Source organism: Aspergillus karnatakaensis, assembly GCF_047715665.1.
Source record: "Aspergillus karnatakaensis strain CBS 102800 unplaced genomic scaffold BJY04scaffold_58, whole genome shotgun sequence".
Classification (NCBI taxonomy): Eukaryota; Fungi; Ascomycota; class Eurotiomycetes; order Eurotiales; family Aspergillaceae; genus Aspergillus; species Aspergillus karnatakaensis.
In genome coordinates this window covers 216,532-230,767 of record NW_027395770.1, presented here as the reverse complement: position 1 = coordinate 230,767, position 14,236 = coordinate 216,532, and the positions used below count along the sequence as shown (strand labels likewise).

At 48.6% G+C, this 14,236-nt stretch overlaps 5 protein-coding genes across 5 annotated transcripts; 3 read left to right on the top strand and 2 right to left on the bottom strand.

Annotated features, from left to right (window-relative positions):
- The first annotated feature begins 41 nt into the window (after positions 1 to 41).
- BJY04DRAFT_198891 (porphobilinogen synthase HEM2) lies at positions 42 to 1,711 on the top strand. The gene is made up of 2 exons (XM_073712679.1): positions 42 to 510; positions 591 to 1,711. The coding sequence occupies exons 1-2, from the start codon at positions 292 to 294 to the stop codon at positions 1,491 to 1,493; spliced, it is 1,122 nt and encodes a 373-aa protein (XP_073567060.1). The 5' UTR covers positions 42 to 291; the 3' UTR covers positions 1,494 to 1,711.
- A 1-nt stretch (position 1,712) lies between these two features.
- Positions 1,713 to 4,653, bottom strand: BJY04DRAFT_198889 (uncharacterized protein). The gene is made up of 2 exons (XM_073712678.1): positions 3,251 to 4,653; positions 1,713 to 3,181 (listed from the first exon to the last, which is right to left on the bottom strand). The coding sequence occupies exons 1-2, from the start codon at positions 4,080 to 4,082 to the stop codon at positions 1,965 to 1,967; spliced, it is 2,049 nt and encodes a 682-aa protein (XP_073567059.1). The 5' UTR covers positions 4,083 to 4,653; the 3' UTR covers positions 1,713 to 1,964.
- Positions 4,654 to 6,629: 1,976 nt separating this feature from the next.
- On the top strand, positions 6,630 to 10,658 carry BJY04DRAFT_198883 (exportin CRM1). Its single transcript, XM_073712677.1, has 8 exons — positions 6,630 to 6,774; positions 6,822 to 7,534; positions 7,590 to 8,361; positions 8,411 to 8,881; positions 8,979 to 9,208; positions 9,290 to 9,668; positions 9,722 to 9,893; positions 9,953 to 10,658. The coding sequence occupies exons 1-8, from the start codon at positions 6,651 to 6,653 to the stop codon at positions 10,191 to 10,193; spliced, it is 3,102 nt and encodes a 1,033-aa protein (XP_073567058.1). The 5' UTR covers positions 6,630 to 6,650; the 3' UTR covers positions 10,194 to 10,658.
- Positions 10,659 to 10,752: 94 nt separating this feature from the next.
- On the top strand, positions 10,753 to 11,724 carry BJY04DRAFT_198878 (PPP1R11/YPI1 family protein). The gene is made up of 2 exons (XM_073712676.1): positions 10,753 to 11,076; positions 11,155 to 11,724. The coding sequence occupies exons 1-2, from the start codon at positions 10,851 to 10,853 to the stop codon at positions 11,427 to 11,429; spliced, it is 501 nt and encodes a 166-aa protein (XP_073567057.1). The 5' UTR covers positions 10,753 to 10,850; the 3' UTR covers positions 11,430 to 11,724.
- BJY04DRAFT_198877 (shugoshin family protein) lies at positions 11,713 to 14,231 on the bottom strand. The gene is made up of 4 exons (XM_073712675.1): positions 14,032 to 14,231; positions 13,522 to 13,966; positions 12,970 to 13,466; positions 11,713 to 12,906 (listed from the first exon to the last, which is right to left on the bottom strand). The coding sequence occupies exons 1-4, from the start codon at positions 14,078 to 14,080 to the stop codon at positions 11,870 to 11,872; spliced, it is 2,028 nt and encodes a 675-aa protein (XP_073567056.1). The 5' UTR covers positions 14,081 to 14,231; the 3' UTR covers positions 11,713 to 11,869.
- Between the last annotated feature and the right edge of the window lie 5 nt (positions 14,232 to 14,236).

Genomic DNA, 14,236 nt, shown 5'->3' with positions numbered 1-14,236 from the left:
TCTGACCTCGGCTTGCTGCCGTTCAGTCCATCCAATCATTATCTGCGGTTTTCAATTATTGATCCACCTTCCAGTCACAGGTGGCGCAGGATCGCAACTAATCATTCAAGTCATCCTCCCTGGAAATCAGATATTGCTACGGAGTATTGCACTGAAAATCACCTGAATGAACATCGACTAGGTCTCCACTAAGTTACATAGCCCCCCAGCTACTTCAATCAAACTTACATTGTTGTGCCTGAGATAGCTGGAGTCTTGCATCATTCCTCGGTCGAACCGTTTCAAACAACCATGTCTTTTTCGAACCTCGTCTCCGATCTCGCATTCAGGGATAATTATGAAGACCGCAACTCTCAGGTCTCTAACGCGCGATCCCATATCACTGCTCGATCATACACAAGTACGGCGGCCACGAGTGTTAGCATATCTGGCGATATCTCCAGTCAACTCCATTCTGGGTACAGTCACCCTTTGAGCAGATCATGGCAAGCAGAGAGGCAACTGACAAAGGTCTGCTAAACCCCGTTTTTGCTCTGGTCTATCTCAGTTGCATGAGTGTCTTGAGTCCTGTGAGTCTAACTTCAATCTAGGAAATGCTCATATATCCCCTCTTTATTACCGATAATCCAGATGAAGAGACGCCTATTCCTTCCCTGCCCAACCAACATCGCCGAGGGGTGAATCGCTTAGTTCCGTTCTTGAGACCACTCGTTTTGAAAGGCCTTCGGTCCGTCATCTTATTCGGTGTTCCTCTTCAGCCCACTGCGAAGGATGCCTTGGGTACTTCTGCCGATGATCCAGCTGGCCCTGTCATTCAAGCCATCCGTCTCCTCCGGTCTCGCTTTCCAGAACTATACATTGTCACCGACGTGTGTCTCTGCGAATATACATCTCATGGCCATTGCGGTATACTGCGGGAGGATGGTACGCTGGATAATACGCAGTCCGTTGATCGAATCTCGGATGTTGCCCTATCTTATGCTACCGCTGGAGCACACTGCGTGGCACCTTCCGACATGAATGATGGTAGAGTTCGCGCCATCAAACTTAAACTGATCGAGGCCGGCTTAGCCCACCGTGTCTCTTTGATGTCCTACAGTGCAAAATTTAGTGGCTGCCTCTACGGACCTTTCCGTGATGCCGCTGGCTCCTGCCCTTCATTCGGAGACCGCAGGTGCTACCAGCTTCCTCCAGGTGGCCGCGGGCTTGCACGGAGGGCTATACAGAGGGATATAGGCGAGGGGGCCGATATCATCATGGTAAAGCCAGCAAGCAGCTATCTGGACATTATTAGAGACGCAAAAGAACTCGCGAAGGATATCCCGATTGCTGCATATCAGGTTAGTGGCGAATACGCAATGATACATGCCGGTGCCAAGGCTGGAGTCTTTGACCTGAAATCGATGGCCTTCGAAAGCACTCAAGGTATTCTTAGGGCTGGCGCTGGTATAATAGTCAGCTATTTTGTGCCTGAGTTTCTAGACTGGCTTTAAGGTTTTATCGTTTATTCGTCATGTTAGTCTCAAAATCAGATCTTCAGCCATGTTATTGATGGTCTCCTAGGGTTTTTCTTTATATCGAGGAGCACTTCTTGAAATAAATAGCGGATGAAGAGTACAGAAAAGTGGAGAAGTTCACGGAAGAACAGGTTAACAGTCGTTATTTATATATTTGTGATTGTCACATGGTTTATTGACCCAGTCTACAAAAGCATAGTATGGAGGCTGTAAGGGCTTAAGCTTAATATTTCCAGGAAACATGGAATATAAGTAAATAATGCTTCTCAATTCTGAGCCAGTCAGACATAGAAAAAGAACGACAATGGAAACAAAGGACATTAGACCCAAGGGATATAAGAACAGAAGAGGATCATGTTATTACAAGCAAAAAAACAATGATACGTCAACAGCACAAGCACTGTCAACCCAGGAGATCCTGACCCAAAGCTTGCGCACTCGCAGGTGTCACATATAGCCAGGCTTCAATCCCTGAAATCCATATGCAACGATATCAGATTTCACGACCTCACCAGGGGCGACATATGCTCCACGTCGAAGCCGTACGCCGGGGTAAATGGTGCAGCCGGCGCCAACATAGCAATCTTCTTCAATGGTAACAGGCCGGCCTTGGTACCGGCTCTGTGAGCCCTTCCTTTCCTGCATATTCGCATGAGCCATCGAGGTAAGAATCGTGACCCTTGGGCCAATCCATGTGTGAGTCCCAATCGTCACAGGGCAGTCGTCAACAAATATGCAGTTCTCAGACACCATGACATCCTCTCCAATATGAATATTGTATCCATAGTGACATTGAAAAGGTGCCTCGACTACGGCACCTTGACCGATAGACCCCGCAGGCCGGGGCGAAGTAATACCCGGGGTCGAGTTGATAGAGAGTGGCGGTATCACGATCTCCTTTAGTAAACGGTTTTGTTCCTTTGCACTGAGACCGGAAATCGGAATGCAAGCATTGTTGAACCGCCATAGAGCGGCTTTACATCGCTCTCTTTCTTCGACAAGGTGGATATCATAAGGCCTGTAAAGATCGCCACGTAGCATTTTGTCCTTCTCCGTCTCCTCGCTCGAGAGAGCGCGACCAGATAACTGGTGCTCAATACTCAATGCCATTCTGGCTTGAGCCTGGGGGGTGCTCGTGTCGATATTACTGGCATGAACCACTCGCTGATCGATCGAACCTTGGAAAAGAGGAATATTCGGTTTTGTATGGCCGCTGTGTGAGAGCTCTCTGATAGGCGGAACGAGTTGGTAGTCGTTCTTAGGATGCCCTTCGCGCGATAGCTCGTGGATTGAGGGAACTTCACGATAGTCTGGTTTTGCCAGAGAATCTGCAGTATAACTAGGATGGCTTGCGCTCGGCCAAGTTCGCTTCGAGGACCATGATCCCCGGCTGGATCCAACACCAGTAGGGCTTGTAGCAAATTGGGCCGCAGGTCGGTTGTCGTCCTCGGCTATTGGCCTTGTTTTCCCCTGGTCAAGTGGCTCTGCCAGGATTTGCTGCCGATCATGCTGGTTATTTTCCTGTAGATACTGTGTACTAATATCCGAATAGCCTCCTTCCTTTGACTGTAGGGGAACGGGTGTTTTTGACGTAGATGGTTTTTGCCATGTGCCACGAGATGAATAGCCTTCGCAGAGGAAGCCACCTCTAAGGCAATTGTTGCCTGCAGTACGAATTAATTGCGCCGATACTTTCCTATAGGAATAAAGAAGAACTTGTAGGATCGACTTACAAGCTGGATGTTGCTCGTCGCATTTCTTTTTCCTCCTCCGACAAGTCATACAGCCGGTCTTCGTCCTATTGCTGAATACCCGCTTCCTCTTGGGTGCGACCTGCACCGCAGTCTGTGGCGGATCTGAAGGCAAAGAAGGCGTCGAGCCCTGCTCGCCTGCCATATGGCCTTCGCCCGGGCGGTTAACACTATCCCAGTCTTTGTGGGGAGCATCGGGCCTTTGCGCTTCACGCTGAAGTGCCTCGGCTAATTGAGCGTCCGAGGCGTCGATTTGCTGAGCTCGCTGAGCTTGGCTGATGAGGTGTGGATCATATTCCTGCCAGCTAGCATTGGTGGACGATCTTCGAGTCTCATCAGCCTCATCCGGTCTGCCTGGTGCTTGGGGAGATGTACGCTTGGAATCCTCTTCGCTTTGGGAGCTAAGAATTCCGTTGGAATTGGCGGGCTGCGGAGAATGCTCTGCGGTATTTTCTTCAGGATGAGCTGGGCTTTCCGGGCTGCGACATTGTGCATTAAGACCATCCTCTTGCTCATCATAATCCGATCTTTTTCTCTTAACCCTGTGGGCTGGGGGTTCGTCTAAATCATTACTAGAATCGTAATTCTCTTTTGACCTCGGCTCATGTCGCGTAGACGAATCGTGACCAGCCCGCGACCAAGTTTCAGCTGACTCTCGACTGTCTCCGTTGATTCCGTTGCCACTGAGAGAGGGAGCTGTCGTAAAAGTGTCCCTTCCATTGACCGCCGTGAACCGCGATGGACTATGATCTACCCTAGTGTTTTTCTCGGGGTCCGTTTCGCTCATCACTGATGGGGCTGCAACTGAGGTCATAATATGCTAGATAAATGCTGTGTAGCGCCTGTTTGCGTCTCTGCCCGAGCACCAAGCTGGGCGAAGCAATAGCTGGGCGTTGCTTATATGCCGATTTACTGATATATAGCCAAGATCGAGCACGTTGGAAGCTTGTTGGGTGCTCACATAAACCCTAGAAAGCCGGAAGGCCGTTGCGATGTCGAACGTAGCCGGCGTGTTACGCTTCGAGTGTATATGGTTCGAGTCGCAGGAGGGCGCAGAGTCGGAAACTGGAGTACGAGTAGATGGCAGCTATATGATGATTTCGAGAAAGGCGTGAAATAACCTCCAAATACAGTGATAGGAGTGCGATATACAGATTGTTGTGAGATTAGGAGGATTCCGTGCTGAGTGTACAGTGTACACAAGAGACTGGGTCCCGTATGCGGATAGATCGGCCGACGATAGGCAAGAGAGTGGAGCGGGGCGACAGAACCGGGTACGGGAAGCTGTGTAGGGTGCCTGGAGCAAGCAAGTTCTGAGGTCGAAGTATGGCCGTTACCCTGGGAAAGATGGATAGAAACGAGGGTAGGTCGTCCTAGATGCCGCCGCTCACCGAGAGGTGGTAACAGGCCCCGGACAGAGGAAATCAAAATGCAAAAGGAGGAAAGGGAAAGGGAAAGAGAAAGGGAAAGGGAAAGGGGCCTCGCGAGAAGAGGAGGGGTGATTAAGAATGGGTTGTACTGGGAGTGGAGGGAAGAAGAATAAGCGATAGCAGCAGATTCAGCGAGTAGCAGGGCAGGACAAGAATAATATTTAATTATAACCTTGGAATCTTTGCCGCCTGCAGACTGCAGACGGCAGTCAAGACCTGACTAGGCCTCGCTTTGCAGGGAAATCCAATGGCAAACCACCAACCAGCAGGGAGGTCCTTAGGGCCCCCGGCCCCGTCCCTCGTCCTTCGAGACCAGGAGGAAGGGGGAGGAAAGGGAAATGTCCGCGATTTGGAAGAGAAGAACGAAAAGAGAGGCTTGAGTTTGGACCAGGGGTAGTGGTCCAATGAACCAAACAGATGAGCCGCCAGCTGGCTTGGTGACGACTGAGAGGACTTGACTTGGGTTAGTTGGCGCGCGATCGGCCCTGGCCGCGCGCGAGGTAGATGGTTGGTTACCTCGCTCAAAGAAGGACTTCTGATTCGGTGTGATTGGGTGATGGCGCGCTCAGGCGACACGCCACCTTGAAAAGGAGGGTCAGACGCATGTTGTTCGCTTTATCCGCGAGGGAAGCGCGGCACAGCGGCGGGTCGAAACAAGGTGCACCAGTGCCCAGAGCGCCCGGCTCCCTCTCCTCGCCAACTTATTCGCCATTGGCGCCAGAGAGCGGTTATCTCAACTCAGGGCACTACACGGAGTAGTAACTATGATGGATCTTGGATCCCTAGCACTTTCGCTTTCGAACCCAGTCACACCGATAATAGAGTAATATATAGTAAGAATACTGGATTGCGCTTAACAAGCTTCACTTTGTTTTCAAGTATCTACGCCACCTCTTCACCAAATTAAAAAAGCGAATATGCTTTCCCTCTTGTAACACAAGCATACGCCTGCCTAGATACTACCTAGGTACAAGCTGGGACAAATGCAGTATTATTCATTTACCTATCTACTCCGGTTCGCTGAGGCTGGAAAGAGTTTAGTCGTCCCCTCATGACGTACAGGGAGCTTGAACAGCTGGCGTCATAGAAAGACTTCCAGGTTGTGAGGACAGTGGTGATTGCCGCCTTTTAACACTGGCAACATTATCTTTCACGATATTTCAGCACTGGAGCTCTGCCTCCTGCCATGCCAGCAGATTCCGCTGACTAAGAGTTTGTGACAGTACAAAGTAGATCCAGTCGGAAGGGTTGTCAGAGGGCTGCGGGAACACACTCGGCCGCCCTCACCGCCAGAGAGGTGCAAGCAGCCTTTCCGATTCTCTCTTAGAAACCTCAGGCGATAACTGGTCCGACTTTATTTCCATACTCACATCCATCACGCAACCCAGCCATTACTGTTCCTTCTCACTATCCTGGTGCGGTGCCCACAATCCTGCTCCCAGAGCCTCGTGCCCGGTTATCGCCAACGAACCCCTCCAAATAAGTCTTTACCCCGCCAATCATTCACACGTTTTGAGTCGCCAAACGACAGACGCCATTAGCTCCTGCGGCTCTTTCGAGATTTTCGCCGCGGCCACTTGATATTTTAGATCAGTCCCGTCTGGAATCATTAAACGTCAGGTGGTACACGTCACTTCACCTTGGCACCCCTGACAGAATGTCTGTCTCTATCCCAGAGTTGGACAGCACTGTCCGCGCCTTCTACGAGGGCAAGGGTGATCTTGTATGTTGATGTACCCAAGCTAAGATCAATCTCGATATTTGCTGACCTCGGATCTCACGTGTTGTAGCAAAAGCAAGCCCAACAGACACTTACAGAAGTAAGCAGCTTTGTCAGATGTGGCACAATCAAATGTCACAGTCAACTGACTTGTTCTCTAGTTCAAGCAAAACCCGGACGCCTGGTTACTTGTAGGGAACATTCTCCAGGAGTCGACCTATCCCCAGACTAAATGTCAGTTTCCTCCATCCTATCAACACCGATAACACCGCTAACAGCACTAGACCTTGCTCTCCAAGTGCTGGATGATGTGATTATGACACGCTGGAAGGTCTTACCAAGGGAACAGTGTCTAGGTGAGTTGTTTGAGAGAGAAAACATGACGATGAGCTTACTTGTCAAGGCATCCGCAATTTCATCGTCAATTTTATCATCGAGAATTCCAAATCGGAAGAGAAACTAAGGAGTGAACGCGCCTTTCTGAACAAGCTCAACCTAGTGCTTGTCTCCATCTTGAAACAGGAATGGCCGCATAACTGGCCGACCTTTATCAATGAAATTGTCTCATCATGTCACACGAGCCTCTCCATCTGTGAAAACAACATGGCGATTCTTCGGCTACTCTCCGAGGAGGTGTTCGACTTCTCTCAGGATCAGATGACATCTGTGAAAGCGAGAAACCTGAAGACGTCTATGACACAGGAATTCTCCTCTATCTTTCAACTATGCACCGAGGTGCTTAATACCGCAAATCAGCCGAGCCTGATCAAATCCACTTTAGAGACTCTCCTTCGGTTCTTGAACTGGATACCTCTGGGCTATATCTTTGAGACTCCCGTGATAAATACTCTCCTGACACGGTTTCTGGATGTCCCAGAATTTCGCAACGTGACTCTTAAGTGTCTTACGGAGATTGGTGGGCTGCAGATTGGCAACCCTTACAACTATGATGAACGACTTGTCCACATGTTCACCGAAACTCTCACTACAGTGTCGAAGATTATCCCATTATCCATGGACTTGAAACAAACTTATGCCAAAAGCAATTCAAGAGACCAAGAATTCGTGCTGAATTTGGCATTATTCCTTTGCAGTTTCTTTACCGCGCATCTTAATGTAAGTTCTTACACCACTTGCAACTTGCGATAATACTGACGCGGATGTAAATTAGCTCGTTGAGAAATTGCCGAATCGCGATTACCTTACCCATGCACACTTCTATCTTATTCGAATAAGTCAGATTGATGATAGAGAAGTATTTAAAATCTGCTTGGAATATTGGACAAGACTGGTGCAAGAACTCTACGAAGAGATGCAGCAGCTCCCAATCACGGACATCAACCCACTCGTGAGCATGGGCGTAAGTGGTCTGTCCAATGGGGGCGCACCGCACCCGACCACGTTGGCCAACTACCCTCTGCGCAAGCACAAATACGAAGAAGTTTTGTCGAGCTTGCGCACAGTCATGATAGAAAAGATGGTGCGTCCTGAAGAAGTCCTCATAGTGGAAAACGAGGAAGGTGAGATTATACGCGAATTTGTCAAAGAAAGCGACACGATCCAGCTTTACAAAACAATCCGCGAGTGCCTGGTTTATCTCACACACTTGGACGTCATTGATACTGAAAATATCATGATTGAGAAGTTGGCGAAACAAGTCGATGGCACAGAGTGGTCTTGGGCGAACTGCAACACACTTTGTTGGGCAATTGGGTCAATATCTGGTGCCATGAATGAAGAAACGGAAAAGCGTTTTCTTGTCACAGTGATCAAAGACCTTCTTGGACTCACTGAAATGAAGCGTGGGAAAGACAACAAAGCTGTTGTGGCGAGTAACATAATGTATATCGTGGGACAGTATCCACGTTTCCTGAAGGCCCATTGGAAATTCCTAAAGACAGTGGTCAACAAGCTCTTCGAGTTTATGCATGAGACGCACGAAGGTAAGTCATTCAAATACTTCCTACATTAGCCATAGCTGAGAACATCAAGGTGTCCAGGACATGGCTTGCGATACATTCATCAAAATCGCCAACAAGTGCAGGAGGCATTTTGTTGCCCTTCAACCAGGAGAAAATGAACCTTTTATTGAAGAAATCGTTCGCAACATGCGGAAGATAACATGTGACCTTTCACCACAGCAAGTTCACACGTTCTACGAGGCTTGTGGCTACATGATATCCGCCCAGGGACAAAAGGGTCTTCAGGATCGTCTAATTGAGAACTTGATGTCGTTGCCAAACTCCGCATGGGACACCATCATCGCTCAGGCTAACCAGGACCCTTCTGTTCTTCAAGACGGGGAGACCATCAAAATCATTGGAAACATAATGAAAACTAATGTTGCTGCATGCTCATCTGTCGGCACATACTTTTACTCTCAACTAGGGCGCATCTATCATGACATGCTGAACATGTTCCGCGCTTCTAGCCAACTGATAAATGAGGCCGTTGCGCGCGATGGTAAGTTTTCTTTTGCGCCCCTGCAACTCATACTGTTTTTCTACTGCTATCGACTTCGTGGACAGTTTCCAACTTTCATAATCTAATAATGTTTTAGGCGACATTGCGACTAAAACCCCCAAAGTCAGAGGGCTTCGGACAATCAAGAGGGAGATTCTGAAACTTATTGACACCTACGTTCAAAAGGCAGACGATCTAGAAATGGTCAATGCAAACATGGTCCCACCGCTTCTTGAGGCGGTTTTATTGGACTATAGCCGGAACGTGCCAAATGCCCGCGAAGCGGAGGTACTGAGCGTTATGACAACCGTTATCCAGAAGCTGCACGTAAGTTAGCGACTAAACTTTGCAGGAGTGATACCTGCCGGGTTACTTATTCAAAGTAAAGCCATACTCACCATTTCCTAGAACTTGATGGAGGATAAGGTACCACTAATCATGGAAAGTGTCTTCGAGTGCACCTTGGAGATGATCAACAAAGATTTTCACGAGTTTCCTGATCACAGAATCCAGTTTTTCAAATTGCTTCAGGCAATTAATCTGTTCTGTTTTCCCGCTCTTCTTAAACTCGATGCCACACAGTTCAAATTTGTCATCGATTCATGCATGTGGGCGAGTAAGCACGATAATCGTGAAGTCGAGAACACCGGCCTCACAATGTGCCTTGAGCTGATGAACAATATGGCTGAGACGGACTTACAAACATCAAACATCTTCTTTCGCCAATTCTATATCCCAATCTTGCAGGATGTATTCTTTGTTCTCACTGATAGTGACCACAAAGCAGGTATGCATACGTTGTTCCTGCCAGCATCAATCTTATTAATGATTCTACTCCAGGATTTAAATCCCAAGCCATGCTTTTATCCCGAATGTTCTATTTCATCGAAGCCGGAAAAGTACAAGACCCGATTTACACCCCAGATCAGGCGCCCATTGGTACTTCTAATAAAGATTTCCTTCAAAAATACGTCGCCGATCTCTTACAGACTGCTTTCAAGAATCTTCAGGAGTACGTTTCACATCGTTGATAGAATCAAGGCCGTCACCTTGTTCTAACCAGTCTCCTAGGATTCAAATCAAACAATTCGTTATCGGGTTGTTCAGTTACAACGATGACTTCAACAAGTTCAAGACACACCTACGTGACTTTCTGATCTCTTTGAAGGAGTTTGCCGGTGATAACGCTGAACTTTATGCGGAGGAACGAGAGCAAGCACTTAAGGATGCCAAGGCCGCAGAGCGGGACCGTGCAATGAGGGTTGGAGGGCTATTGAAGCCGTCAGAGATGGACCATGATGACGAGCTGTGACTCGATGAGGAACTGAAGTACGGCAACATATCTTCATCGGCGGATGTAGTAGGAAGTTTGGGACGCCGAGTGGCTCTCAGCAATTATGACTGGCTAGACGGCTGGTCCTTCTATGACCTGTAGGCCTGAGGTAACAACCATCTCTCAACCTGCCTGTTTCAGGATGTCCTTTGGTCTGTCAACTTTCCTTCGATGTCTTCTTCAGTACTCATATTGGAAACCGAACTCCATGGAAGGAGTTAATGTTTAGGCGATGATTCCCAACATAGGCCCGCGGGGCTAGCTGGCGACATGAGTTCGGTCTCATGTTGACAAGCCAGACAGCGACAACTTCTAGCCTCTAGCTCCTTCGTCGGTGCGACTGGCTGGCTGTGTTCAAAATTAAGTAGGCTAAGGGCTTACCATGTAAACATTAACATCGTCGGTAGATTGAGAGAATTTATTAAGCATACGTACTGCCTATGCCCAGCCACAAGCCACAAAGCGGTGAGATAGTCTTGCCCCAAATAAAACTCAAACAAGCGCCACTTAGATAGCTCCGGCATATATTGTAATCTACCGAACACTGACCGACCTTACCGGACTCTGAGCAAATTGTGCATTTGAAATCCGTTTATAAATTCCGACGACCCAGTTGCCTGCTCGCCAGAACCAGCGATGTCTCACAGTCGGCAAATAACCTCCCAACGCTCAACACCCAGCTCCCGTATATCTTCTGTCTCTCGCGTGCAGGAAGACACTTCAAATTCTCAAGTAACCGGAACATTAAGACTAAGAGCAGAAGAGGATACCCAAGCTATCCGCGACGAATCATCGACGCGGCGTATTCGATGGAGCGAAGACGTGATAGACAATGAAGGAATGGGTAAAAAGAGCTCCAAAGGTGCAATCTGAGGAATTTCAAAACAGCATTTTCCTGGCGTTTCCGAGGCTGACTAGTTGAAATCATACGGCGCAATAGTATGCTGCATCTATCACAAGACCAGACCCGTGGGCGAAAGTAGCTCTGAATCAGAGTCAGACTCAGGCTCGTCGGAGTCCGAAGGAGATTGTGGACCAAGAAATGAGAATAATCGAAAAACCTGTAGGCGTACTCGACACAATCACGACGCTGCGCAAAGGTCACCGGAAAGAGGTCGGACATCTTCTGGTCATACTCACGACGGCGGAAAGCACAAGCAAAGGAAGCCTAGCCCGAATGCCTACGAGAAGATGCCGAAAAACACGAAGGGATGAGCAATCATAGAAAAGCAAGCGAAGCTACATGTATGATCATGTGCCCGCTGAGATAATGCAGCCAGCGCTCGTTTTCAAGCGAGCGCACACTACAGTGATAGAGCAAATGTCCATGGCGAGCAAGCGGGAAGTCAAGCATAAGAAACGAGGGCTTCTATCTATCTTAACCCGCTGGGGGAGCATGTAAGCCATGGTGCTGTGCATCCGATCTCTACGGGGAGAAGCGTGGCCAAATATATCTTGCACCGCTTTGTATTCTAGACTCAGAGTATGCTGAATAAGACCTCAAGGCTCACTTCTTATATGTGGCTGCCGCCCATGCCGCAAAGCCCTGTACACTAGAACCTAAGGCCGAGATTGCGCTAAAAGCAAGAAGAAAGCGCTCTATGCGCGCGAACGCTGGTTGCGTTTGAACACCAAGCATTATTATAACCTAGCCGTCATAGCATCATGCTCTTTCGCCTAGCAGCTACTCGCTGCTCCCGGGCCATGTCCCTTGGCGCTGTCAATATAGTGTTGCCGTATTCTTGTGAAATATCTGGAGACTCATTGGTCCTTGCAGAGTCTTCAAGTGAGCCTTCTGGATAAACTGCAGCAAAATCATTGCACATGGCTTCAACAACTGGGGTAGTTGACAGCTTGAGCATAGTGCTATGATTAGAAGTCCTCGTATTCGAGGAATGCCGACGGGACTTCTTGGTTGGGTCTGGTGCTTTTTGGCTCCTGCTCGAGAACAGACCTGGGCTCTCCCATGAGGAAATTTGTGACTTGTCCAGTGTCATGTCTTGGGGCAATTCCACGCTGTTACGCGCATCTGTGATTCCACTGCCTTCGGATTGATTGTCTTCACCATTTTCTCCGGCATCCTCAGCTGCTCGTCCTAATGTCTTGCGTTTCCTTTGAGAGACCAGACTCATAGATCGCTCTGGTTGGTTGTTGAGGCACCCGGTGTTGATGAGTTCCTGTTCTTCGCTGGCGATACTCGAGCCCCGAGCCTTCTTTGTAAACGTGCTCTTGATCTGCTCATTTGGGTTCTGGCTGTGATCTGTTTGTGACATCGATCTTCGCGACTTATCCCGACTGACAGCTGGGCCAAGCTCGTTGGTCGAACGTCTCATTTTGTCTCTTAAATTCGGTTCGGCATAGCTAACAATGGCACCACGGCGCCTCGATGGCCGGCTGCTAGGCATATCCGCCGTTGCCAGGGGTTCTTGGCGCTCAGGGTCTTGAGGCGGGGCCGCTTTTTCTCTTACCTGGGCCTTTGCCTCTGATGCATTTCCAGCCACTGCCTTATCATCCCCGCAGGCGGAGATGGAAGACTTTGACGAAACGCGCCTGTTGCGGTCTAGAACGCCATCTCTGTACTCTTTCGGAAGCGAGTCCTCACTCTTCTCTGGGGTTATACTGTTCTGGTGTTGATAATGACATTTCCAGACGCTTGTTTTTTTCGGAGAAGGTATATTGGCATTCGTGCTCTCTATTGTTGGTTCCAGAGTCAGTTGCGTGCCCCGTCAAGACAGATAAAACTCGATTTACTTACTTGGCTCAAGTACCTTTCGCTTCGGTTGCCCGTGGCTTAATATCGCCAACGTAGGTTGAGGCTTTCTTTTGAACGGGGATTGATCATCTTCCAAAGATATCGGTATTGGAGATTGAGTAGGTCGACTAAACTCGAAGCCATCATCATCGACTTGGGTAGATTCAACTAAGACCCCCTCCTCATCTGCGGAGAACTTCCGTTTGGCACCACGTGTCCGTAGAAATCTCGAATCGAGAAGGGGTACCGAGCTTTCAACAACATGTCCCTTGCCTAGCAATGTATACTCTAGCCGTTTCTGTTCCTTTGTTTCGAGATGAGGCGGCAGAGATTGATTACTGTCAGCGTGGTCCTCGGATTTCTCTATACACTTGGAATGTGTAGAAGCCTCAATTGATGACCCGTCATCTACGGTGACTTCCCCACGGGGCTCGACAGAGTGTTCCGACCTAGGGGATGCTGAAAAATTGTTGTCTCTCAGCGCTTGTACCTCGTGGGTTCTGTCATGTCCTTTGTCAGTCATCGGTAGTATCAAGTCACGAAATCTAAGCTCACTCCAGTGTACGCCTCGGATAGTATTTGTCTTCCAAAATGACTGGAAGGCGTCCATCTAGATCATGTTCTAAGTAGGGTTCAGGGTCTGCATCGTCCACATCTGTAACGGTTGCGGAATCTCTCGACGGTCTTTGAAGCGCCGAGCCCTCCTTACGGCGGACGCATTTCGGAAACTGACGTGGTAAGCTACCTAATTCAGCAATTAGGCTGCTCATTTCCGCTAGCTTGCTGTCCAATCTTGCTTTAACATCAAAAACGCCGTCACGCAACGCTTTTGCCAGCTCAAATCGCCCCAGCTCCTGTGTCAGTGTTATGACCTGTTCTCGGAGGGATACGTTTTCAGAAAGAAGGTGCGAAATTTCGGACTCAAGACTTCGTATTCGTAGTGACTGTATTGAATTCACTCTCGCGAGCTCGCGATTTTGTCGTACAAATCGCCTTTTCACTAATAAATATAGTTAGCCATTGATGGGTCACCTAGATAGAGAGAATATTATGTCAGAGACGAACATATTTCAATGGGTTCGGCTGATGCTGTCGACTCATTCAAGCGAGCCATCTTTGGGGAGACGGTGAACAGAGGTATTATTTCGTTCTCTGAGCGTGACTTCTCTTCCTTCGTTCTGAGACGACGGCAATACAAGCTAGACAGGCACCTTGACCGTTAGTCACGGAGTCGATGGGTTTGTGTTGAGGAGAGAAGAATAAAAGTATT